General features: G+C 45.1%; 1 protein-coding gene across 1 annotated transcript in view; it reads left to right on the top strand.

Moving 5' to 3' along the window:
• Positions 1 to 16,103: 16,103 nt before the first annotated feature.
• The window catches only part of TEKT5 (tektin 5), a 34,876-nt gene continuing 23,798 nt past the window's right edge, over positions 16,104 to 27,181 (top strand). Inside the window, exons 1-4 of the mRNA XM_068524879.1 lie at positions 16,104 to 16,679; positions 19,505 to 19,588; positions 20,237 to 20,307; positions 26,099 to 26,242. Coding sequence (XP_068380980.1) covers positions 16,104 to 16,679; positions 19,505 to 19,588; positions 20,237 to 20,307; positions 26,099 to 26,242 — 875 coding nt within the window. The remainder of the gene's footprint in view (positions 16,680 to 19,504; positions 19,589 to 20,236; positions 20,308 to 26,098; positions 26,243 to 27,181) is intronic.

Genomic DNA, 27,181 nt, shown 5'->3' with positions numbered 1-27,181 from the left:
CTTTTCATCTGGCTTCTTTCAGCATGTTTATTTCAGGTTCATCCATGTTGTTGAGTGTGTGAAGTTCATTTCTTCTGGCTTCGGTGAAGTATTTCATTGTATGAGTACACCACAGCTTGTTAATCCATTTACCTGTAGATGGACATTTGGATTGCTTCCAGCCTGCGGGTGTTACAAATAAAGCTGCTGCGAGCATTGTTGTACAAGACTTCATAATAACACACACTGTCATTTCTCTGGAGTTAACACCTAGGAGTGGGATGGTAGGAAACTGGTGAAGTGTTCTCCAGAGTGGCTGTCCATCCCCACCTGCAGCGTCTGAGCGTTTTAGTTGCCCCATATTCTTGCCAACAGCGAGTGTAACCCATCTTTTGGGTTTTTGGCATTCTAATAGGTGTATAGTGGTATCTTACTGTGGTTTTAATTTGCATTTCCCTAGTGAGAAATTATGTTGCCATCTTTTCAGGTGTTCATTTGCCATCAGCATATCTCCTTTGCCAAAGTGTTCAAATTTTAAGCCCGTTTAAAAAAATTTTGGTTGCTTAAGTATTTTTTTTTTTTTTAATCTATTTATTTATTTAGTTTTGGCTGTGTTGGGTCTTAGTTTCTGTGCGAGGGCTTTTTCCAGTTGCGGCGAGCGGGGACCACTCTTCATCGCGGTGCGCGGCCCTCGTGGCCTCTCCCGTTGCGGAGCACAGGCTCCAGACGCGCAGGCTCAGTAATTGTGGCTCACGGACCCAGTTGCTCCGCGGCATGTGGGATCCTCCCAGACCAGGGCTCGAACCCGTGTCCCCTGCATTGGCAGGCGGATTCCCAACCACTGCCCCACCAGGGAAGCCCGGTTGCTTAAGTATTGAGTTTTAAGAATACTGTATGGGGACTTCCCTGGCGGTCCAGTGGTTAAGACTTCGCCTTCCAATGCAGGGAGAGTGAGTTCGATCCCTGGTCAGGGAGCTAAGATCCCACATGCCTCATGGCCAAAAAATCAAAACATAAAAAAACAGAAGCAATATTGCAACAAATTCAATAAAGACTTTAAAAATGGTCCGCATCAAAAAAATCTTAAAAAAAAAAAGAATACTGTATGTGTTCTGGATACAGGTTCCTTATCAGTTATGTGTTTGGCAAATATTTCTCCTAGTCTGTGGCTTGAGATTGAAAATTCTCTTGCGAATGTCTTTTGAAGAGCCGCTCTTAATTTTGATGAGGTCCAGCTTATCAGGTTTTTTCTTTTACGTATTGTGTTTTAGAAAACATACCTAAGAAATCTGCCTTACACAAGGTCACAAATATTTTCTCCTATGTTTCTTTCTAGAATTTTTATAGTTTTAGACCTTAAATTTAGGTCTATGACTCATTTGGAGTTAATTATTTTTGTATGTAATTTTTGTATATAGTGCAAGGTATGGGTTGAGATATATATAGATACAGATATAGATATAGATATGGATATATATATATATATACACACACATATATATCTCCAATTGTTCCAGCATCTTTTGTTGAAAATACTATTTTTTCTCCACACAATTAACTTTGTACCTTTGCTGAAAGTCAACTGACCATGAATATGTGGATATATTTCTGGATTCTTTATTCAGAATAAGATCTTTGTCTGTCTTTGTGCCAATACCATACTGTAGCTTTATAATACGTCTTGAAGTCAGAGACCTCAAATCCTCCAACTTTGTTTTTCTTTTCAAAGTTGTTTTGGCTATTTAGATCCTTTGAATTTCCATTTGAATTTTAGAATCAGTTAATTAATTTCTACCCCAAAAAGCCTGCTGGGATTTTGGTTGGATTTGCATTGAATCTAACCTTCAGTTTGGGAAGAACTGACCTCTTAACAATATTGAGTCTCCTGGTCCACACACATGATTTATCTCTCTATTTAGGTCCTTCTAGATTTCTCTCAGCACTATTCTATAGTTCTGTTTCTCGGTTGTTGTTTTTTTCTCTGTTTCATTTTGGGTAGTCTCTGTTGCTCTATCTTCAACTTCACTAATCTTTTCTTCTGCAGTATTTAATCTGCCTTATTATAGACTGAATATTTGTGTTACCCCACTCTGCACACCCCAATTCATATGTTGAAGCGCTAACTCCCAATGTGATGGTATTGGAAGGTGGACCTTTGGGAGGTGATGAGGTCATGGAGAGGAGAGGGAGTCCTCATGATGGGATTAGTGTCTTTATAAGAGGAGACACTTAGCTCGCTCTCTCTCCACACAGGAAAGGCCATGTGGGAACACAGTGAGTGAGAAGGCGGCTGTCTGTAAGCCAACTAGAGACACCTCACCAGAACCCGACCATGCTGGCCCCGATCTCGGACTTCCAGCTTCCAGAACTGTGAGACATAAATTTCTGGTACTTAGAGTATTTTGTGTTAGTTTATGGTATTTTGTATGGCAGCCTTGGTCGACTAAAACATACCTTTAATCTCATCTTGTGTATTTTTCGTCTCAGACATTGTGCTTTTCCTCTCTAGAATTTCAATTCAGGTATTTTGTTTTGTTTTTTAATATCCTCCAAGTCTCCACTTAATGCAGCCAATTTTTCCTCTGTCTTCTTGAACACACTGATGTAGTTATGATAACTTTTTAAATGTTCTTGTCTACTAATTCTATTATCTGTATCATTTCTGGTTTGGGTTCATTAGATTGATCCACCCCCACCCCACCTCCCATTATGGGTCTTAGTTTCCTACTTCTTAGCAGTTTTTTTAATTGCGATCCAATTTTTTATTGGATGACAGATATTGTGAATTTTACCTTACTGAGTGCTGAAAATGTTTGTATTTTTACAAATATTCTCGATTTTTTTCTGGGACACCAGCAAACGGATTGAAAACATTTTAATATTTGGGGTACTGCTTTTAAGCTTTGTTAGGCAGGACCAGAGTGGTAATGAGTCTGGGACTAATTTTGCCCTAATACTTAAGCAAAACCCTCTGGCTATTTGACTTGATGCTGCACAGATGATGAAATCTACTGTGGTTGGTGGGATGGGGAACTTTTCCCAGCCTGGGGGGGCTCTGGGATTGTTCCCTCTGATGCTTTGGTGTGGTTCTTCCCCAGCCCGGGGTCATTTCCTCACTGACCCTGCTCAGCTGGACACCAAGGGAACCATTTGCAAGTCTACAGAGCTCTCTCTGGGCAGCTCCGTTCTCCTCCTTCGAGCTCTGCCCTTCAGACTCTAGACACATTGGTGTCCCACCTGCCCGGCTCCCTTAACTGGAGACAGTCCCCCTCCCTGCACCATGGCCTGGAAACTCTGTCCAGGCAGTGAGCTGTGGTGGTTGGAGGACTCACCTCATTTGTTTCCCGTCTCACAGGGAGGACTGTCCTTCATGCCTGATGTCCAGTGTCTTGAAAATCATCATTTCATATATTTTGAGTGTTTTTTGAGTAGTTTCAGATGGGAGGGTACAGCTAATCCCTATTACCCAATCTTGGCAGGAAGTAGATGTCCTATTAGGTTATACATGTGAATATATTACATATATAGTATGCTAATTATACTATATATATTGCATATATTACATATATACTAAGAAAAATTACAGTTGACCCTTGAACAACATGGGTTTGAACTGCACGTGTCCACTTATACCTGGATTTTTTTCAATAATAAATACAACATTTCTACACAATCTACAGTTGGTTGAGATGTGGAATGGTGGATAAAGAGGGCCGACTATAAATTATACTCGGATTTTCGACAGTGTTGAGTGTCGGCGCCCCTACCCCCCACGTTGTTCCAGGGTCGACTGTGTATATAGAGCAGTATGGAAGGCTTAATCAAAAAATAAAAGTCTCCCCCTGTGCCTCGGTTCCATTCCTGTCCTTGTCCAAAGGTAATCACTCAGGCACTGGTTCCTGTGTATCCTTCCAGAAGTGTTTGTTTGTATACAATTACCTACATATCTGCTCAAGTGGTACCATAGGGTATATACTCTTCTATACCTTGCTTTTTTCACTTGCATTGATATCTCAGAAATCTTTTCATATCGGCAAATACAGGCCTAACTTCTTTTTATGCTGCAGAGTTCTCCATAGAATAGGTGTCGTATATTTTATTTAGCCACCCTGTACTGAGGGCCATTTGGTTAGCTTCACTTTTTTCCTGCTACAATCAATGCAGTAGTGAGCACATATACGTGTGTGTTTTAGCACACACGTATGTGTGTATTCGCAGGTAGATTTCCAGAAAGATTGCTGAGTCGTTGGACACCAGCCGGGGCCGGTGCTCTAAGCACCAAAAAGATATCTTCCGGGGCTTCCCTGGTGGCGCAGTGGTTGAGAATCTGCCTGCCAATGCAGGGGACACGGGTTCGAGCCCTGGTCTGGGAGGATCCCGCGTGCCGCGGAGCAACTGGGCCCGTGAGCCACAATTACTGAGCCTGCGCGTCTGGAGCCTGTGCTCCGCAACAAGAGAGGCCGCGACAGTGAGAGGCCTGCGCACCGCGATGAAGAGTGGCCCCCGCTTGCCGCAACTAGAGAAAGGCCTCGCACAGAAACGAAGACCCAACACAGCCATAAATAAATAAATAAATAATAAAAAGTGGTTAAGATTTATTAAAAAAAAAAAAAAAAGATATCTTCCGAAATTCAAAGTGAAAAAAAAAAAGCTATATTGTAAAATATAACTTTAGTTTTTGAATGATACAAACTGACACGGATGTTGAATTGAAAGCAGCTTCTTCCTGGATTTTTTTCTCTCTTTCCTGTGTGTGACCCTATTTTTCCAGTTTTCTAAGCACTGCTTGGAGTCACCTCCAGTCACAGATTTTGGCTGCGGGGAAGGACAAGTGACAGATTCCTATCTACCTGCAGGGGGCGCCCAAGGAACGCTTGCTGACTTGTTGAGTTGATCGCTGCAGAAAAGTTCTATCACTGGACAGCGCTGCTCCAGCCTTCACCTAAGACAGTCTCTCCAGGCCTTTCTTCTGCAGGCGGATGGATTTCACATTAAATTCACAGACGTGGAGCTGTCCCTTCACAGCCTGTGGAAGTCAGGCAGCCATCTCAATGCCGCAGCTGCAGGCAGAGATGGCAATAAAATAGAGTTAGTGCGATGCTGGGCCGGGGGTCCCCAGTGATCAGGAGGCGGAGCTGGGGTGGAGGATTGCGAACCCCATTCCGGGGGTCAGTCGGGTCTCCTCTCCCCCATCTCCCCAGCCTTTCCTAGTCCACTTCCCATAGGGATTTCGGAAATTGAATGAGTTTTCCATCAGCCGGAAAGAGATTGAAAGAATCTCTTTTACAAGAGATTGAAAAAGGCATCTTTTAGTGGTGGATGAGGGATCTCTAAGCAGTGGCGTGCGTGGTATATTCAACACCCAGAGTAGACAATTTTTTTTAACACCTTCCTCCTCTATACAATAATATTCCCAGTAATAGTTGCATTCCTGGTTACTTTCTTAGTTTTGATACAGTTGACAGATACAAAGATTACATTTCAATTTTAAAGATACTGAGTTCAGTAAAAGATTTCATGCATGAATTAAAATGTCCACGTTCCAAACAAAAATATTACACCTTGCAGGTCACACTCTGTTTCACTGTTTTACATCCTAGACACAAATAAAAACTCCCAGGGTCACATAGAATGACAGAATGGAAGCAGTCCGTGTTCTGGTTTCATCTTCCCATCGTGGCTAACCTTGTGTGTGTTGAGTCTACTGTCTGGATGCAGGGGTGCAAAGCACCCCAAGGGCTTGGAGACACTAACTGAGCCCAAAGAGAGAGTCAACGATTCCCAGGCGTTAGGAACTTACTGTCCAACCAAACATGTGTGGGCCAGCCTGTGTGTGTAGTGGCTGACTGTGTAGTTGGGAGTTCCTTGAATTAACTTCTATGGATAATACTTTATCTAAAAACTAAGTAATAAAATGTGCTGATTTACATTTTATTAAAACTCAACAGTAATCAAAACAGAATTACCATAGGGCCCAGCAATTCAACTCCTTGGTAACTATTCAAGAAAATTGAAAACTTATGTCCACACAAAAACTTGTACAGAAATGTTCACAGCAATATTATTCATAACAGCCAAAGAGTGGAAACAACCCAAATGTTCATCAACGGATGAATGGCTAAACGAAATGTGGTCTAGACATGTGATTGGGATAGTATTCAGCCATAAAAGGGAACGAAGTACTGACACCTGCTTCACCATGGATGAACCCTAAAAACTCCACTGCCCCATGCTTGGAAGGCACTGATCAGGAGTTCTCTAACAGTCACACACAAAGTATTTGAGTATTTTCACTTTCTAAATTTTTAGAAGGTGATTCCTTGAGTCTTTTGGACTGAGTTGTTAGGTTTTACTATTCCTTTTTGCTGAGTTTTGGTTGAACCATGTCCAACTGTTTTGAATTTACCCTTCTCATTTAATGGCATCTGAAATTCTGTCACTTCATCCATCCATCCATCCATCCATCCATCCATCCATCCATCCATCCATCCACCCACCTAGCCATACACCCATCCATCTATCCATCCATTTTTTTATTCATTTAACAAACGCAAATTGTGCACCTACTATATTCCAGGTATTATTCTCAGTGCTGTGGATACAAATACAAGCAAAATCAAATAAGGTCCTTTCTCTCATAGAACTTATTTCAGGGCCCCACTACCCCAGGTGTGGTCTGTGGACCAGCCTCACCTGGGAGCTTGTAGGAAAAGCAGCACCTCCAGCCCTGCCCCCAGCTCTACTCAATCAGAATATGCATTTTAATCCAATCCTCAGGTGATTTGTGGACACATTCACGTGTGAGAGGTGCAGATTGAAAGGACTAGATGGGAACAGGTGAGACACACACAGTATTGTTTTCAGAACTTAAAACAAATGCATCATAAATAAACAAGACCTTGGGAAAAGCAATTCTCCGGGCAGAAGAGGCCTTTCCCTCGACTGGAATCCCAGCTCTGACCCCTCTCCCAGCCTGGAAAAGGCCGGGGATTGTGCCTCCCTCGGACGCTGTGAGAATCAAGTAAAGGCAGAACAAGGTACTTAGCACCTAGTGGGTGATCAACAGTTGTTATTGGTGTTACTATTATTATTAGACTACACTTTGCCACATCATTTCATGTAATCCTTTTGCTCACGCCTGGAGGTGGGCGTTATTCGAGCCCTCATTTTACGGGGGGGGGCAAACTGAGGCTCAGAGAGGTGCAGATTAGCACCTGTTAGCACAAGTTTGTGTGCCCCATGCACAGTGAGGCCAAACAAACCGAAACGTTGGAGTTTGGAGCAGAGAAAGGTTTATTTCAGGGCCATTCAAGGAGACAGGTGGCTCAGGCCCCCAAAAAAACCCCGAGCTCTCCGAAAATTTTCGGCAAAGAATTTTTAAAAGCCAGATGAGGGAGGGGGTTCGCAAGGTATGTGATCAGCTCGTGCACAGTTCTCTGGTTGATGGTGAGCTAGCAGGGAGGTGTCACAGGGGTTAACATTATCAGTCCTTAGGCTCCAGGAGGCCTGGGGGCTGTGTGCTCGTGGTCATCAAGTACTGTAGTCAGTATCTTTCATTTGGTGGGGGGTTTTCACATCTGTGAAACAACTCAGAAAATGTGCATCAAACTGTTATCTAGGTACTTCAGAGAGGAGCTGAAGCAGAGGATATGGGGGAAGGCTGTCCCGGGAAGGCCCCATAGGGTCCTGCTCGGTTACGCCCTGACATAGATTCTTCTATCTCTTTATAGCAGAAAAAATGCACATGGGTCATATATATACGATAATATAGATATATTCAAGGAACCCCGCCTTGCTTAGGAAAATCAAGCCAGAGCCCCAAATGGCTGAAAGGCAGGCGGGTCAGTTTCTCTGGTGACAGTTTCACTTTGTGGATTTTCTTCGGGGTTTGTCCTGGAACATCTCCCCACATCATTCAAGCAACTGACCTGGAGCCCAGGTGAGCAGGACCCCAGAGGACCCCAGCCTGCAGCGAGCTGTCCAGCCCGGAGATCACCAAGGGATTTTTGGCCGCCCTCTGGGTTTTCCTAAGGCCCCACCCCCTTGCACAGCAGCCCTGTAACCGGTGCCAGGCGGGGGGCTGTGGCATTCATGCCTGGGCTCCCTCACACCTACAGCACCAGGCTCCTAGAACAGGAGTTTCTTTTCTTTTCTTTTCTTTTTTTTAAACATCTTTACTGGAGTGTAATTGCTTTACATTGTTGTGTTAGTTTCTGCTGTATAACAAAGTGAATCAGGTATATATATCCCCATATCCCCTCCCTCTTGCGTCTCCCTCCCACCCTCCCTAACCCACCCCTCTAGGTGGTCACAAAGCACCAAGCTGATCTCCCTGTGCTATGTGGCTGCTTCCCACTAGCTATCTATTTTACATTTGGTAGTGTATATAAGTCCATGCCACTCTCTTACATCGTCCCAGCTTACCCTTCCCCCTCCCCGTGTCCTCAAGTCTGTTCTCAACATCTGCGTCTTTATTCCTGTCCTGCCCCTAGGTTCTTCAGAAATACTTTTCTTTTTTTTTTTAGATTTCATATATATGTGTTAGCATATGGTATTTGTTTTTCTCTTTCTGACTTACTTCAGTCTGTATGACAGCCTCTAGGTCCATCCACCTCACTACAAATAACTCAATTTTGTTTCTGTTTATGGCTGAGTAATATTCCATCGTATATATGTGCCACATCTTCTTTATCCATTCATCTGTCGATGGACACTTAGGTTGCTTCCATGTCCTGGCTATTGTAAATAGAGCTTCAATGGACATTGCGGTACATGACTCTTTTTGAATTATGGTTTTCTCTGGGTATATGTCCAGGAGTGGGATAGCTGGGTCGTATGGTAGTTCTATTTTTAGTTTTTTAAGGAACCTCCATACTGTTCTCCATAGTGGCTGTATCAATTTACATTCCCACCAACAGTGCAAGAGGGTTCCCTTTTCTCCACACCCTCTCCAGCATTTATTGTTTGTAGATTTTTTCATGATGGCCATTTTGACTGGTGTGAGTTGATACCTCACTGTAGTTTTGATTTGCTTTTCTCTAATGATTAGTGATGTTGAGCATCCTTTCATGTGTTTGTTGGCAATCTGTATATCTCCTTTGGAGAAATGTCTATTTAGGTCTTCTGCCCATTTTGAATTGGGTTGTTTGTTTTTTTGATATTGAGCTGCATGAGATGCTTGTAAATTTTGGAGATTAATCCTTTGTCAGTTGCTTCGTTTGCAAATATTTTCTCCCCTTCTGAGGGCTGTCTTTTTGTCTTGTTTATGGTTTCCTTTGCTGTGCAAAAGCTTTTACGTTTCATTAGGTCTCATTTGTTTATTTTTGTTTTTATTTCCATTCCTCTAGGAGGTGGATCAAAAAGGATCTTGCTGTGATTTATGTCATAGAGTGTTCTGCCTATGTTTTCCTCTAAGAGTTTTATAGTGTCTGGCCTTACATTTAGGTCTTTGATCCATTTTGAGTTTATTTTTGTGTATGGTGTTAGGGAGTGTTCTAATTTCATTCTTTTGCGTGTAGCTGTCCAGTTTTCCCAGCACCGCTTATTGAAGAGGCTGTCTTTTCTCCATTGTATATTCTTGCGTCCTTTATCAAAAATAAGGTGACCATATTTGTGTGGGCTTTCTATCCTGTTCCATTGATCTATATTTCTGTTTTTGCGGCAGTACCATACTGTCTTGATTACTGTAGCTTTGTAGTATAGTCTGAAGTCAGGGAGTCTGATTCCTCCAGCTCCGTTTTTCTTTCTCAAGATTGCTTTGGCTATTCGGGGTCTTTTGTGTTTCCATACAAATTGTGAAATTTTTGTTCTAATTGTGTGAAGAATGCCCTTGGTAGTATGATAGGGATTGCATTGAATCTGTAGATGGCTTTGGGTAGTATATTCATTTTCACAATATTGATTCTTCCAATCCAAGAACATGGTATATCTCTCCATTTGTTTGTATCATCTTTAATTTCTTTCATCAGTGTCTTATAGTTTTCTGCATACAAGTCTTTTGTCTCCTTGGGTAGGTTTATTCCTAGGTATTTTATTCTTTTTGTTGCAATGGTAAATGGGAGTGTTTCCTTAATTTCTCTTTCAGATTTTTCATCATTAGTGTATAGGAATGCAAGAGATTTCTGTGCATTAATATTGTATCCTGCTACTTTACCAAATTCATTGATTAGCTCCAGTAGTTTTCTGGTAGCATCTTTAGGATTCCCTATGTATAGTATCATGTCATCTGCAAACAGTGACAGTTTTACTTCTTTTCTGATTTGGATTCCATTTATTTCCTTTTTGTCTCTAATTGCTGTTGCTAAATCTTCCAAAACTATGTTGAATAACAGTGGTGAGAGTGGGCAACCTTGTCTTGTTCCTGATCTTAGTGGAAATGGTTTCAGTTTTTCACCATTGAGAACGATGTTGGCTGTGGGTTTGTCCTATATAGCCTTTATTACGTTGAGGTAGGTTCCCTCTATGCCTACTTTCTGGAGAGTTTTTATCATAAATTGGTGTTAAATTTTGTCAAAAGCTTTTTCTGCATCTATTGAGATTATCATTTGTTTTTTATCCTTCAATTTGTTAATATGGTGTATCACATTGATTGATTTGTGTATATTGAAGAATCCTTGCATTCCTGGGATAAACCCCACTTGATCATGGTGCATGATCCTTTTAATGTGCCGTTAGATCCTGTTTGCTAGTATTTTGTTGAGGATTTTTGCATCTATGTTCATCATTGATATTGGCCTGTAGTTTTCTTTTTTTGTGACGTCTTTGTCTGGTTTTGGTATCAGGGTGATGGTGGCCTCGCAGAATGAGTTTGGGAGTGTTCCTCCCTCTGCTATATTTTGGAAGAGTTTGAGAAGGATGGGTGTTAGCTCTTCTCTAAATGTTTGATCGAATTCGCTTGTGAATCTATCTAGTCCTGGGATTTTGCTTGTTGGAAGATTTTTAATCACAGTTTCAATTTCAGTACTTGTGATTGGTCTGTTTATATTTTCTATTTCTTCCTGGTTCAGTCTCGGAAGGTTGTGCTTTTCTAAGAATTTGTCCATTTCTTCCAGGTTGTCCATTTTATTGGCATATAGTTGCTTGTAGTAATCTCTCATGATCCTTTGTATTTCTGCAGTGCCAGTTGTTACTTCTCCTTCTTTCATTTCTAATTCTGTTGATTTGAGTCTTCTCCCATTTTTTCTTGATGAGTCTGGCTAATAGTCTATCAATTTTGTTTACTTTTCAAAGAACCAGCTTTTAGTTTTACTGATCTTTGCTATCATTTCCTTCATTTCTTTTTCATTGATTTCTGATCTGATCTTTATGATTTCTTTCCTTCTGTTAACTTTGGAGTTTGTTTGTTCTTCTTTCTCTAATTACTTTAGGTGTAAGGTTAGGTTGTTTATTTGAGATGTTTCTTGTTTCTTGAGGTAGGTTGTATTGCTATAAACTTCCCTCTTAGAACTGCTTTTGCTGCATCCCATAGGTTTTGGGTCATCGTGTTTTCATTGTTATTTGTTCCTAGGTATTTTTAGATTTCCTCTTTGATTTCTTCAGTGATCTCTTGGTTATTTAGTAGTGTATTGTTTAGCCTCCATGTGTTTGTATTTTTTACAGTATTTTTCCTGTAATTGATATCTAGTCTTACAGCATTGTGGTCGGAAAAGATACTTGATATGATTTCAATTTTCTTAAATTTACCAAGGCTTGATTTGTGACCCAAGATATGATCTATCCTGGTAAATGTTCCATGAGCACTTGGGAAGAAAGTGTATTCTGTTGTTTTTGGATGGAATGTCCTATAAATATCAATTAAGTCCGTCTTAATTTCATTTTGGTTGATCTGTCCATTGGTGAAAGTGGGGTGTTAAAGTCCTCTACTATTATTGTGTTACTGTCGTTTTCCCCTTTTATGGCTGTTAGCATTTGCCTTATGTATTGAGGTGCTCCTATGCTGGGTGCATAAATATTTACAATCGCTGTATTTTCTTCTTGGATTGATCCCTTGATCATTATGTAGTGTCCTTCTTTGTCTCTTGTAACAGTCTTTATTTTAAAGTCTATTTTGTCTGATATGAGAATTGCTATTCCAGCTTTCTTCTGATTTCCATTTGCATAGAATATCATTTTCCATCCCCTCAGTTTCAGTCTGTATGTGTCCCTAGGTCTGAAGTGGGTCTCTTGTTGACAGCATATATATGGGTCTTGTTTTTGTATCCATTCAGCTAGTCTATGTCTTTTGGCTGGAGCATTTAATCCATTTACATTTAAGGTAATTATCGATATGTATGTTCCTATTACCATTTTCTTAATTGTTTTGGGTTTGTTATTGTAGGTCTTTTCCTTCTCTTGTGTCCTCTGCCTAGAGAAGTTCCTTTAGCATTTGTTGTAAAGCTGGTTTGGTGGTGCTGAATTCTCTTAGCTTTTGCTTGTCTGTAAGGGTTTTTATTTCTCCATTGAATCTGAATGAGATCCTTGATGGGTAGAGTAATCTTGTTTGTAGGTTTTTCCCTTTCATCACTGTAAATATGTGTTGCCACTCCTTTCTGGCTTGCAGAGTTTCTGCTGAAAGATCAGCTGTTAACCTTATGGGGATTCTCTTGTATGTTATTTGTTGCTTTCCCCTTGCTGCTTTTAATATTTTTTCTTTGTATTTAATTTTTGATAGTTTGATTAATTTGTGTCTTGACGTGTTTCTCCTTGGATTTATCCTGTATGGGACTCTCTGCGCTTCCTGGACTTGATTGACTATTTCCTTTTCCATATTAAGGAAGTTTTCAACTATAATCTCTTCCAATATTTTCTCAGTCCCTTTCTTTTTCTCTTCTTCTTCTGGGACCCTTATAATTTGAATGTTGGTGTGTTTAATGTTATCCCAGAGGTCTCTGAGACTGTCCTCAATTCTTTTCATTCTTTTTTCTTTATTCTGCTCTGCAGTAGTTATTTCCACTATTTTATCTTCCAGGTCACTTATCCATTCTTCTGCCTCAGTTATTCTGCTATTGATTCCTTCTAGAGAATTTTAAATTTCATTTATTGTGTTGTTCATCATTGTTTGTTTGCTCTTTAGTTCTTCTAGGTCCTTGTTAAACGTTTTTTGTATTTTCTCCATTCTATTTCCAAGATTTTAGGTCATCTTTACTAACATTACTCTGAATTCTTTTTCAGGTAGACTGCCTATTTCCTCTTCATTTGTTTGGTCTGGTGGATTTTTACCTTGCTCTTTCATCTGCTGCGTATTTCTCCGTCTTCTCATTTTGCTTAACCTACTGTGTTTGGGGTCTCCTTTTCGCAGGCTGCAGGTTTGTAGTTCCCATTGTTTTTGGTGTCTGCCCCGAGTGGGTATGGTTGGTTCAGTGGGTTGTGTAGGCTTCCTGGTAGAGGGGACTGGTGTCTGTGTTCTGGTGGATGAGGCTGGATCTTGTCTTTCTGGTGGGCAGGACCACATCCAGTGGTATGTTTCGAGGTGTCTGTGAACTTATTATGATTTTAGGCAGCCTCTCTGCTAATGGGTGGGGTTGTGTTCCTGTCTTGCTAGTTGTTTGGCATGGGGTGTCCAGCACTGTAACTTGCTGGTCGTTGAGTGGAGCTGGATCTTAGCGTTGAGACGGAGATCTCTGGGAGAGCTCTTGCCAATTGATATTATGTGAGGCCTGGAGGTCTCTGGTGGTCCAATGTCCTGAACTTGACTCTACCAATAACAGGAGTTTCTGACTGATGTCCGTTGGTGTCTGAATCGGAGGCCATGGCCTCAGAGCCCCACGGTTGGGAAAATCTTCAGGACAATATACATGCATATAAATAATATATATAAAGTATATATCCAGAGGCCCACGGGAGGCGGAAAGCCTTCAAGACAATATATATTCAAGTAAAAAAATGGATGCTCTTCCATCCTGTAACTTCTTCTAGAAGTTATGCTCAGACATGCCCAGAAATATATGTGGAAAGATGCTGATTGCATTTATGCAGAACTACTAAGGGAGAGAGGTCGGGCTTAAAGGACTGTATTCTACGTGACCTTGTTTGTATGGCATTCTGTGGGGACAGAGGGCCCGCTGGTGGTTGCCGGGTTAGAGGCAGAGGGAAGAGCACAGAGGTCTTCCTGGGTGATGGGGATGATCTCATCCTGGTGGTGGCGGCGGGCCTGTGTGCCTTCATCAGCACGCACAGGACTGCACTGAGAGGGTTAATTCCACTGTGTGAAAATTGTACCTCTGCGAACCTGACTTAAATAAATGCAAGTGGCAAGACATTTATTGCAGCGATGTTTGTACTAACAAAAGACTGGAAACAACTTAAATGCCCAGTCGTAGAGAATGATCAAATAAATAATACACCTCCATATAATGCAGCACTGCACAGCTACTAAATGGAAGAGAGAGATGTTTATGGACCGTAATGAGATGATCTCCAAGAGTTACAGTTATGTGGAAAATGGTGAGTATAGTGTTTACCGTTTATGTAAAAAAGATATAGATTGATATAAGCTTGTATGTGCATAGAATGTCTCTAGAAAAATACAAAAACCTGTTCATTGGAGTTATGTCTGGGAAGACTGGAAGTAGCTAGGAGTAATGAGAAAATCTAAATTTTACTTTATACCCTTAGATACCACATTAATATTTTTACTATGAACATTTAGTGCTTAAGAAATACCCTGAGTCTTTCCAGACCATTTCTTGGCTGCTCCAATGTGCAAGCACTTCCTGTGTAGGATGTCCCATCTTCAATGATCCAGCAAGGTGAGCATTGTAGGTACAGAGGGGCCCAGAGCCCACCCTATAAGGTGGGGAGGTCAAGCTTTCTTTATAGGTTTGCTGTGGAAATTAAATAGATGAGTATAGGTAAAGCCTCGGGTATACAGAAGGTGCTTAATACATGTTATTTCTCTCTGCCTTATTCCCCTCATACCCACTCCATTTTGCAGCCCTGGTTTTAGGCAATTGGGGAGAAAATTCACATTAGCCATCTTGCTCCACTAACAAGGACCATTTGAGGGTTAGAGTATTTTCTTTGCCATTTCAAAAAGGGGGAAAGGAGCCCACAAATCAAGCATCCCACTTGTTGAATACCTTGAGACTTTGTTGCCACTCCCACCAGCCAAGGAGGGGAGGAAGTTTCTTGTTGGGTTAAAAATATTGGTATAGAATAGAGGGTTGAACACTTTTTTCTGGAATAATGAAACCCTCAGTCTGGACACCCGTTCACCCCTTCAGTACTGTGCCGGGTGCTGGGACTTAGCGGTGAAGCCAAATGGACACAGTGGAGCCCCACATGGAGCTCACAATTCCCCCACCCTGCTTCCTTATTATGTTCAGCTTCATTGAAGTATGGTTTATGTACAGTAAATGTCCCCCTTTTAGTGGACAGTTCTATGGGTTTTGACAAATACAGATAGCTGTGTAACCCCTGCAACCATCAAGACACAGAGCAGTGCTGTCGCCATTCCCAAATTATCTCCTGCTCCTTTGTGGTCAATCTTTCCCCTACCCCCAGCCCTGGCAACCACTGACCTGCCTTCTGGCCATATGGATCTGCCTGAAAGTCATCCAGATGACATCCAGAATGTCATCTAGATGGACTCATACAGGATGTACGAGTCTAGGTGCTTCCATTTAGCTTAATGCATTTGAGATTCATTCCTGCTGTTTCGCGTGCCAAGAGCTCATTCTTCTTTACTGCTGAGTAGTAGCCCATGCTGTGCATGGACCACTTGGGTGCCATCCTGGGGACAAAGAGAGAAGGAAAACAACTAACCTTGACCAAATTGGCCCTGAGCTGATTGGGTTTACTGCAGTGGACCACATTAAATTTTCTCCCACAGGCAGAGTTAAGTTTGGAAAGGCAGATTCGATTATTATGAGAAATACATAAATGCCATTTCTTGCACCTCCAGCTCTGTAGATTGAAAAACTCATTCATTCTGTTGATTTTTTTGGTCTGTGTTTTGATTGTGATGCTATGGCCCCAGCTGGGGCAAGTGAGCAGGGGTCCCAGTAAGGCCCCACTTCCCCAGGCTTTATGACAACAGTGCCGAGTCATAGAGGTCCTGCCCGTCCCTCAGAGAAGCCCCTTCCCCTTCCTGTGGTGCCTTGGCCCCCTTAGGCACAGTTTTGCCCTAGCGGAGCTGACAGGGGAAGATGGAGTTTCTTGGAACCACTCAGACTGCCAGTTACTGTGGCCCCAAGAAAGCCTGTGACATCAGCGCGCTGCCCCCGGTTGCGCCGGCCCCGGTGATCCAGGAGTGTTACCAGCCCTATTACCTGCCTGGGTACCGCTACCTGAACTCATGGAGACCCAGCCTCTTCTACAAGGTCTCCAACACCCAGACCTGCCTGGACGAGGGAGCCACGTGCCGCAGTGCCCTGCGGCCGCCCACCATCCTGCCGGCCGTCCGCTCAGCGCTCTTCTGTCGCTACAGCCCCCATGACTGGGACCAGTCCAACCAGCTGCAGATCCGCGCAGCCGAGGCCTCGCGGCTGTGGGCTGGCCGGCTGATGGGCGACTCCATGCGGCTCATGCAGGACAAGGACCAGCTGACGCGCCAGATGCAGGAGGGGACCCGCCGGAACCTGGGCCAGAGGCTGTCGGACATCGGCTTCTGGAAGTCGGAGCTGAGCTATGAGCTGGAGAGGCTTCTGAACGAGAACCACAGCCTGGACGCAGTCAAGAGGCGGCTGGAGTGCATGGCTGAGGAACTGAACTGTCCACTGCAGGTGAGGGTGGCGTGCGGAGGGGGGGCCCGACGGCCGCTGGGATACCACCCCTGCAGCGCAGCCCCCCACACTCCCCTTGAGTGAAGGTCAAGGTGACGGGCGCCGTGCAGCTCAGTTTGAGCTGCATCATCATCTATAATCAGCTTTAAGCTTAAAAAAAAAATATATATATATATATATATATATAACTTAGTCAATTGACAATAATCCCAGTCCAATCAGGGTTCCTCAGACTGAATGGAATTTCCTTTTCTCCTTGGGGTTACATCGAAATCACAGGGATTTCATAAAGACATCACAAGCGTGTGTGTGCATGTGATGGTCTTTAGAAGATGTGCTTCAAATAACTGCTCTATTTTTCTCTGTAGCCCTCAAGACCTGCTAACATACTGTACAATTTACTTATTGTTTTGCTCCACACACTAGAATATAGGCACCATGAGGGCAGGGATTTCTGTCTGCTTTTTCACCAAGGACTGCTATGCAGCTGTGGGGACCGGTATGTCTATGCTGGTCCTCAGCGAGCAGTGTCTGTGCTGATTGCCTGTCATCTAGACCAATGTTCTGAGTGTCTCCCCATCCTGGCACAGTGTGTGGCACACAGCAGGCACTCAAGAAGTATTTGTTGAATAAATGAATAAATATCTGGACGTGGACATCCTCGACACTTTGGTTTCCCAGTCTCCAGCCATATCCTGGAGCAATTAGGATAGCTTTAGGCTGCATGTAAACAGCTATCTGACTACAGCAGCTCAGCCAAATAGGAGTTTCATTTTCTGTTATGAGAATTCCAGAGGAAAAGAGAGGAGGACGCTGCAGCCTCCACGTGATACCAGAAGGGACCCAGCCTCCTGTCTGCTTGGCCATCCTTAACACGGGGCTTTTGTCCTACTACTTTCAAGGATGTTTCGGATCTCATATTGCAAACTCCCGCTTGCCAGGAGCATTTGGATATTCTCAGTCGAGGCAGGAGGATGGGGTAGGGAAGGGGCAAAATGCCAACTGTGTCTGTCCCTTTTTATCAGGGAATATCACTTTTCCAGAAGGTCCGTTATGTGAGTCCATTTTTAGCCCATTTGCTAGAACTCACGTGGGCTCCCTGGGTGCAACGGAGTCTGGGTAAGTGAGCATTTATCACTGGGTCCTGGAGTGGACACTGGCTGAGGAACTGGCATTATCTGCCTTTGCTGTGGGAGATCATCGTGGCCACACAACATGATGTTCTGCTGCTCTCTGGAGTGTGTGCGAATGCAGAAACCCTGCCTGCAAACCTCCTGCAGCCGTGCCTGCTCCGTGGCAGGCGTGGGGGCTTCTGTAGGAGAGGCCCTGCCTCCATGTTTCCCCTGGAGACAAGGCACAGGTTCTGACCACTATGGGATGGGGGTCCCTACTGTTTCCCTATGTCCCCAGGTTCCCCCCCGGCAGGACAGTGGGCAGGGCTGCTGCTCAGAGACCCAAAGCAGAATCTGAAATCTAGTGCTCCTCCCCTCTCCCAGACTCTCTCCTCACTCCCCCAGCCTGTCTGGAAAGCCCAGCTCTGCCCCATCACGTGGCCCCCCTGTGACAGACACATGGGGGCACAGGGACCAGAGGCATCTCACTTCCATCCACTTGTCTCCAACTCCAAGGTTACCACCTCAGTCCAGGTGCCTCTCAGTGGACAACGGTGACGGCCTCCTTCCTGGCCTCCTGACCTCTGGCCCCTCCAACGCATTTTCCAGACAGCAGCCAGAGGGATGGTTTTAAATATTAAACTAGATCTCTGCACCTCCCCGCTAAAACCCCCTCAATGGCTTCCTAATGCATCCTAGTTGACATCTGAGTTCCTTGTCACAGGCCCAATGGCTTCCTGTCTGCTGCTCCTCCTACCCCAGGGCCTTTGCACTGGCTGTTCCCTCTTCCTGGTGCATTATTCCCATTCATTTCTGCTGCTTCTCATAATTCAGGTCTCGGTCTGCCACGTCCTTAGAGAAGTCCTCCCTGACCACCCTGCTGGTTATTCCCCACCCACCCACAGCTCGCTATTTTCATCACAGCCCTTATCACAGTCAGAAACGATTGAGTTTCTTTCTATGTTCATTTGTTTGTGTTCTCTCTCTTCTGTTAGAACTCCGTAAGAGCAGGGACCGTTTAGTTCACTGCAGTGTCCCCAGTGCCTTGATGGAGTGTGACACAGAGAAGGGGGCAGTGAATTCTTGTGGCATCAAGTGCTCCCCCTCCTTTCTGAGTTCCCGGATACATTTGCGTCCCAACACCAGGTGCCGTGCTCCCCTGCCTCCTTCTCACTGCCGCTGCTCCTTGTGACATCACAGGCCAGTGACCCATCACAATTCTTTGACAGTCTGCTGCTGCAGGAGCTCCACTGAGCAGCCGCTCCCCTGGCTTCTGTTCTGCTCTGTTCATGTCCCCATGACGGTTGTAAGGTCCATGTGGCAGGGTTGCCTGGGTCTCACTTGGCCTATGTCACTTTCCAAAGCTCTTCCCCCATTTAGAGATCTCCAAAAAAGGGTGTTCATATATATTCACAGGTAATTCTTATAGACAGTATTCTAAGCGCTTTACACTTGTCAAACTGACTTAACCAGCATGGCCAGCTTGAGATGTGCACCGATTTTGCACCCATCTACCATCTCAGCATCCCACAGCCCTCACTGATGGAGAAGGGGAGGCAGAAGCCCACCCAAACGCACAGTGATGGGGCCACATGAAGCATCCAGGTTTCCCAGGAATGAAACAGACCACGGCAAAGGTAGATGTGAGTCAGTTCTGCTCAGGGTCTACATACAGCTGCAGGGAGAATACATGATTCCCCACGCCCCCTACAGGTGGCCCTGGAGTGTCAGTACCAGCGAGAGAAAAGGATCGGGATTGACTTGGTCCATGACAACGTGGAGAAAAATCTTATCCGGGTAAGATGCCCCCTGGGTCTGGCCAGCCCCCTGAGGGAGGAGGGAAGTCCAGCTGGTCAGAGAGGTTTCTGAGCTGCCTGTCAGGAGCAGAAGCCACATGCGTCACCCGATGCAAAATTAGGGCTCAGAAAGCGTGGGTGGGGGCCTAGGTTGCAATTTAGAAACAGTGAGAAAGGAGATCATTTGACCCTCAGTCTTTTCCTCTCCAAAATGGGCATCATAATAGTAATACCAATAAATAACAAAAGTAACAGCCAGTGTTTATTGAGCACCTGCTATATGCCACACACTGTATCACTTCATATGCATTATTTAATTCAATGATAAAATATGAATGTATCATATTTTATGATAAAGGGTCTATGAATGAACCCTTGGTGCATAGTAGGTGCTGCATTTTCTTTCACTCTGGAAGTATATAAAAAGAAAGGACAGTAGGGCAAAGAATATGCAGCTTCCACAGTCGACCCTCAGGTGCCTGGCCCGGGGATCATGCTGGTCGAGTCAGGAAATGGACCCCACCCTGACATTTCACCTTGTGGGATGGAGGTTGGGCAGTGAGAGGTGAGGGGTGGAGCTCTGGCCTGGGAGACAGGAGGCTGTGAGTTTCTAAGGGGCCCACGCTCTTTCCGACATCTTTCATTGCAGGAAGTAGATTTGCTAAAATGTTGCCAAGAACAGATGAGAAAACTAGCTCAAAGGATTGACATCCAGATGAGGTAAGAGCTGCTTTCTCTCCCTTTTCTTGGAGTTTGTTTTGGGTCTCCCAGGTTTCAGGGGTCCCGTGTCTCCAGGTGGTTCTTTTGATCAGTGGTGTACTGGTAAGCTTTTAACAACCAGCTCTCCAGGAAAAGAAAGAAGTCCTGATCTGTCGCGTTTGTCAGTTTCAGCGATGTAAGTGCTACCACCATGGCTGATCTCAGTCTATCAGTATGATGTTACTGACATGCACACGATTGATTTCCATGAGTCAGCACAGCATCAGTGGTTCTTGTTTGCAGTGAGAGCCTTGGCAAAAGAAATTGGCCTCACTGAGGCTCCTCTTAGCCTGTGGCTTCCCCATGCGAGTCCTGAACTTTGGGACATGGCAGAGAGTGGGTGGCATTGGGCATCAAGGTGAGAGGCCCGGGCCTCTCCAGAGGGGAGCTAGTGGACACCTTGAGCCACTGTTCCTTTTAGTCTTCAAAGGAATCAGCTTTTTGTTCTTGGAAGATTATGTAACTGGTATCATGACAAGGCAGGAGGCTCCCCCATAATTAAAGGGAGGCTTGAGTTTTACCGGGCTTGGGACCCATAGATAAGCCCTTGGCACCCAGCTCCCCCGGTGGCAACAGCCTTCCCGCCTGGCCCTTGAGCTGGGCACTTGCCTTTAACTCTTGCAGGCAGGCTGCTCTGCTGGTTACTCCTTCTTGTTTACTCAGATATAGCTAACAAGAGACGGGCTGGCAACCTGGCCAGGGCTGCCCCTTCCCGCTGTGTGGAGGACGTAGGCAGCTTGCATGGGATGCTAAGGGGTGAGGAAGCTTGCAGAGAGGGTCTGGGGGCTTGGTGCCCTGGTTTGTTCTACCCCAGAAACAGCAGTCGCCCCTACTTCACACACACACACACACAAACACACACACACACACACACACACACACACACACACACAGCAGCCCCTCAACTCCACTGGGGCTGTAAGAATGGGTGGCAGAGGTAGGAGAGAATTATCCTGTAAAAATAAAATAAATAGCATCCAGGACAGTGTTGAAAAGCTGCCTGCAGATCTAAGGGTGTGGTCAGAGGCAGACGAGTTGGGAAAACCCAGGGAGACATCAGAGGTGGAGAAAAGTCGAAATGAGATGCAAATACAGCAGTGACTGAGGTGACAGTTGAATGGATGAAAGCACGGTTGAATTCCGTCATTATGTGCCTCTGGCTTGACTTCTGACATTTCGACCTACCACTTGGACTATGTTTGCCTAATATTCGTCTATACATTAATCCACTTTAAAAAACCCTTCAATACTTGTACTTAAACAGGAACGTTTTAACAAAGGGAGTTCTTCGGGCAGGCAAAGGCCTTTATTGTATTTTTCTTGCCCTATGTTTACAATCACCTATTTTTTGGCAAAAGAACATGGTTTTCCATTTGTGGTTGACATGGGGCTGTGACAAAACTTGGTGTTAGAGTGACGGGAGGGCTGAGGTTTGGGAAATCGGACAGTTTGAGCTGGAAGAGTGAACAAAAGCCCAGACTTGGAATTGGGGAGCTGGACCCCGGAAGGGAAATCTTGAAACTGGGGTGGGTGGAGCGCTGCTTGTGCAGGGAAAGTAGAAAGACCAAGACGGTCTCATCGACTGGGAGACACAGAATGAAAGACACAGTGAACTCTGATGTCAGAGGGAAAAAGAGACAGAAAGAGAAAGACCCGAAGCCGTAAACAGAGAGAGATGAGCAGAGAGACAGAGGGACAGAGAGGGACACAGACATGCCAGACAGAGAGAGAAATCAAGAGGTGAGAGAGATGAAGAGATGGAAAGGGACAGACACAGAGAAAGAGGAAAAGAGAGCAGGAGAGGCTGGGAGGAAAGCAGCGGAGGCAGTGTGGGTGGGGAGGGGATGAGAGCGGGTGGGAGGGACTCTCCTCTTTGCCAGGACCAGAGGCCCAGTCACCCTGGAGAGAGGCCCTTTGACCTTGGGCAGCGGCCCCTTTTCAGAGGACACCTGTCATCTTGCAGGGAGGAAGCCGGGGTAGGCTAATTAACCTAGAATTGGCCAGAGCCTCATCAACAGGGCAGAACTCAGTGCGACCTTGCCCTTGGGGAAGCTCTGCCGCTCACCTGCTAGGGTGGCCGCCCCGGCCCCGGGCAGCTGATGGGCTGTTGACTCGAGGTTTTCTGGGTGAGGCTTGAGGCCTGCATCTGCGCAGAGCCGAGTCCTCACCTCACCAGGTGCCCCAGCAAAGCAGAAAAGGCTTTCCTGACTGTGCAGGAGCCAGGTTCAGGATTTTCCTTGTGGGCTGACAGCTGGGCGAGTCTTGACACTGGCCAGGCTCTCCATCTGGGGGAGATGGGGCTGTCGTCTCCCTCCCCGGGCCTCATTAGCCAGGGCCAGGAGGCTGGACCAGCTGCCCCGGGATTCTGAGGCCCCAGGTTCCCCTCTGATGCTCTGGCATGTTTCTCTTCTGCATTCTGGTCTTTCTTCACACTCCACCTCATGAGGCAGGATGGGGCCCCATTTCCCCATGGCTCTGCCAATTCCAAAGGCCATAAGGGCCCCGGGATGGCTCTTCTTGCTCCAACATGACCCTCTGTGCATCCTGATGGGTGCAGACCCAGCATGAGGATTTAATTTCTTTGCTCCTGGCCTGTTTGAAAACTCTCACCAGCTTTCAGTATCCATAGCAGAAAAAGAACGTGGCAGAAAGATAGAGACAGGCAAGGGAGAGGTAGAGAGAGACACACTGAGGCCCCGAGACAGAGAGAAACCAAGCAAGAGGAGGCAGAAGGAGATAAAGATGAGAGAGACAGAGGGACAGAGACAGGGAGAGGAAGGGAGAGAAAGGGAGGGAGAAAATTAGATGCAGGAGGGGAAAGAGAGAGACCGACGTGAGACGTGCACCAATCACTTTAGTTGCGTCTGGACATCAAACTGCTCAAAGTTATTCCCTTCTCCAGTCTCTTTCAATTCCTTTAAGACATCAAGGGAATCTAAAAAAATGGTACAGGACTTCCCTGGTGGCGCAATGGTTAAGAATCCTCCTGCCAATGCAAGGGACATGGGTTAGAGCCCTGGTCCGGGAAGATCCCACATGCCGCAGAGCAACTAAGCCCGTGCGCCACAACTACTGAGCCTGCGTGCCACAACTATGAAAGCCCCTGCACCTACAGCCCATGCTCTGCAACAAGAGAAGCCCCTGCAGTGAGAAGCCTGCATACCGCAACGAAGAGTAGCCCCCGCTCGCCACAACTAGAGAAAGCTCGCGCGTAGCAGTGAAGACCCAATGCAGCCAAAAATAAAATAAATTAAAGAATTAAAAAATTTTTAAAAAAGAAAGTAAGAGAGAAACTAGAGCCTAATAAAAATAAATAAATAAATAAATGGTACAAATGAAATTATTTACAAAACAGAAGTAGAGTCACAGATGAAAAACAAACTTATGGTTACCAGGGGGGAAAGGGAGGGAGGGATAAATTGGGAAATTGGGACTGACATATACACACTACTATATATAAACTAGATAACTAGTAAAGACCTACTGTATAGCACAGGGAACTCTGCTCAATACTCTGTAATGACCTGTATGGGAAAAGAATTTAAAAAAGAGTGGATATATCTATATGTTTAACTGATTCACTTTGCTGTATAGCAGAAACTAATACAACATTGTAAATCATCTACACTCGAATAAAAATTTTAAAAAAATAATAAATTTTTTAAAAAAGAAAAAAAGAAGACATCAAGGCAAAACTCTCAATCAATGCTTACGCGTCTTTAATTTCCTTTTTTCAACCAAAAAAGAAACAGAAAAAGTTTCAGGCTTAGAACCTGCTGGAGACAACAGATTCTAGCTAGCATTCTGTTAGTGTTTACTTTGCATTTAGGTTGGGAAACAGTTACTGGTTTTCTTTTAAAGACAGTGATGTAGATTTTTCCTTTTGAAATACATTTATTTATTTATTTATTTATTTTTAAACATCTTTATTGGAGTATAATTGCTTTACAATGGTGTGTTAGGTTCTGCTTTATAACAAAGTGAATCAGCTATGCATATGCATATATCCCCATATCTCCTCCCTCTTTCGTCTCCCTCCCACCCTCCCTATCCCACCCCTCTAGGTGGTCACAAAGCACCGAACTGATCTCCCTGTGCTATGTGGCTGCTAGCTAGCTGTTTTACATTTGGTAGTGTGTATATGTCCATGCCACTCTCTCACTTCGTCCCAGCTTACCCTTTCCCCTCCCCATGTCCTCAAGTCCATTCTCTACGTCTGTGTCTTTATTCCTGTCCTGCCCCTAGGTTCTTCAGAACCATTTTTTGTTTTTAGATTCCATATATATGTGTTAGCATACGGTATTTGTTTTTCTCTTTCTGACTTAACTTCACTCTGTATGACAGACTCTAGGTCCATCCACCTCACTACAAATAACTCAATTTTGTTTCTTTTTATGGCTGAGTAATATTCCATTGTATATATGTGCCACATCTTCTTTATCCATTCATCTGTTGACGGACACTTAGGTTGGTTCCATGTCCTGGTTATTGTAAATAGAGCTGCAATGAGCATTGTGGTACATGACTCTTTTTGAATTAGAAATGCATTTATTTATGTATTTTATTTATTTATGATTGAAAAAAGAAAATTAGCAGGTAAATAATAATACAGGTACTTTGGGAATATGGCAAGAATCATGAAAGTGGGTCTCCAATGTCTGGAGTCTTGGCAAACAGTGACATTTAAGTCTAAACTTCTCAGCCAAATACCAGCCCTTCAGGCTCAAGTCCTGGCCCTGCCCCATTGTGTTCTCCTCACCTGGCTTAGTCCCAGACTCCACCCACTCCCTGGCTCCGCCCACTCCTTGACCCTGCCCAGGCCGTGACTCTGCCCAGTCTCTGTCTCCACCCATTCCCTGATTCTGCCAGCCTTTTGAGCTGCTTATGGGTCCCTAAATACCTGGATGTCTCTAGTTTCTCTGCTTTTGCACATGTGGTATCCTCAGCTTGGAATTCTCATCCCCCGCAACCCAACTTTGTCCATAATATCTACTCCTATTGTTATGAAAACCCAGCTCAGACACTTTCTGGGGAAGCCTTCCCTGACCACCCCTCACCCAGCGTTAATGGCTTCCTCCTCTGTGTTACTGTGTAGCCTTTCTGAACCTGCACTGTTGCTCTTTTCATTCTTTCTTTATTTTTTACTGTATTTATTTACACAAATCTGTGAGCAACTTGAAGGTAGTGACTGAGGCTTATTCATGTCTTTTCCCTCTGTGCCTGGCATAGCATCAGACACAAGGATTTGTGAACCAATTTAAATTGAAACCTGGCTTTGTCCAAAGTGTGAATTCATATCTACTATATTAGGTCAGCAAACTACAGCTGGAGGGCCAAATCTGGCCCACCACCTGTTTTTGTAAATAAAGTTTTATTGGAACACAGCCACACCATTCATTTACACATTATCTATGCTTGTTTTCCTACGTAGTTGAGTAGTTGCAAGAGAGACAATATGACCCACAAAACCTAAAATATGTAGTATCTGACCCTTTACAGTAAATGTTTTCTAAGTGACAACAGGTCTGCTTGGATTGCGGGGAGGGTGGGGTAGTGTAGGGAGGCCCTGGGTGTGTGTGGGGGGGCATCAAGGTGGGAAGAGGGCTGGAAGCCACGGGGGGTGGGCAGAGCACCCTCCTGGGGGTCCAGAGACTTGGCTTCCAGCAGTGGCTCTGCACCGACCTCCCCTGTGACCTTGGGTGAGGGACGCTGGGTGCGTGCACAATTCGGGGACATGTCCTTGCCCCCACAGGGATAACCGGGATGCTCAGCATGCCCTGGAGAGGGACCTCGAGGACAAAAACTCAGCCGAGTTCATCGATGGGAAGTGCCTTAACCTACGGAACACATCAGATTGCATCAGCTTCTTCCACGGCGTGGAGAAAATGGATGGCACGTAAGTACCGGGCTGTCAGTCCTCGCCTGGCCGTGCCCGAGGGCGGCAGGGGTTTCGGGGTCTGATCCTGCTAAGGAAACGTAAAGGGGCGTCGTGCGCCAGTCAAGTGTGAGGCCATGTGGTTGAGTGGGGATCCTGGGTTGCAAGCTACAGAATCCGATTCTGGCTAACTTAAGGTGGAATTTACTGGAAGGCTGTTGGGCAGCCACAGGCTCCAGGGGAAGGCTGGAGGGGAGGTTCTGGCAGCCTGAAGGAGCCAGCGAGAGAGAGCTCATCGGCCTTGTTGTTGGAGCGCCACTGCCTTTCCACGCTGGCCCCGCTTCACCCAAGATCCAAATTCCAGCAAGATATTGGCTTGTGAGGGTCCCACAGCTGCTGCTGCTGAGGCACCTGGATTGGCAAGTCCACCAAACAAATTCCAGAACAAAATGGCTGTAGCCAGAAGGAGGAGGAATTCAAGTTTGGCTGGGAGAGCCAACTGATGCCTGCCCATGCTGGCAGTGGCTTAAGAGTGGATTCTGGAGCCAGGCTGTCTGGCTTCCAATCCAGCCTCCACATTAACCCTCGGGACAAAGGACTTAATTTCTCTGGGCCCCGTTTCGTCACCTCTACCACTGGGATAAAAATAGCACCCACCTCCCAGAGTTGCTGTGAGTGTGGAAAGGTGGGCGTGTGAAGTGCTAGGCACAGAGCCTCGTGTCGGGGAATGACGACGGCTAACATTTATTGAGTGCTTGCTGTGTGACCTCATTTTCTCGTCACAACAGCTATGAGGATGGCACCTCCTGTCTGCCTGGCACTGCCATGGGCACGTCCTAGCATCACGGAATTGCGTGCAGAACGAAGGCATGCTTTCCCCATCGGCAGTCTGAGGTCTGGGATAATGAGGGCTGGAGAGAGATGCTCTGGGTACATGCAGAGGGTGGGGTCTATCTTGGT

Source organism: Eschrichtius robustus, chromosome 16, assembly GCF_028021215.1.
Source record: "Eschrichtius robustus isolate mEscRob2 chromosome 16, mEscRob2.pri, whole genome shotgun sequence".
Taxonomy (NCBI): Eukaryota; Metazoa; Chordata; class Mammalia; order Artiodactyla; family Eschrichtiidae; genus Eschrichtius; species Eschrichtius robustus.
Note: the sequence above shows the minus strand (reverse complement) of the source record. Positions and strands in the feature narration are given on the sequence as shown.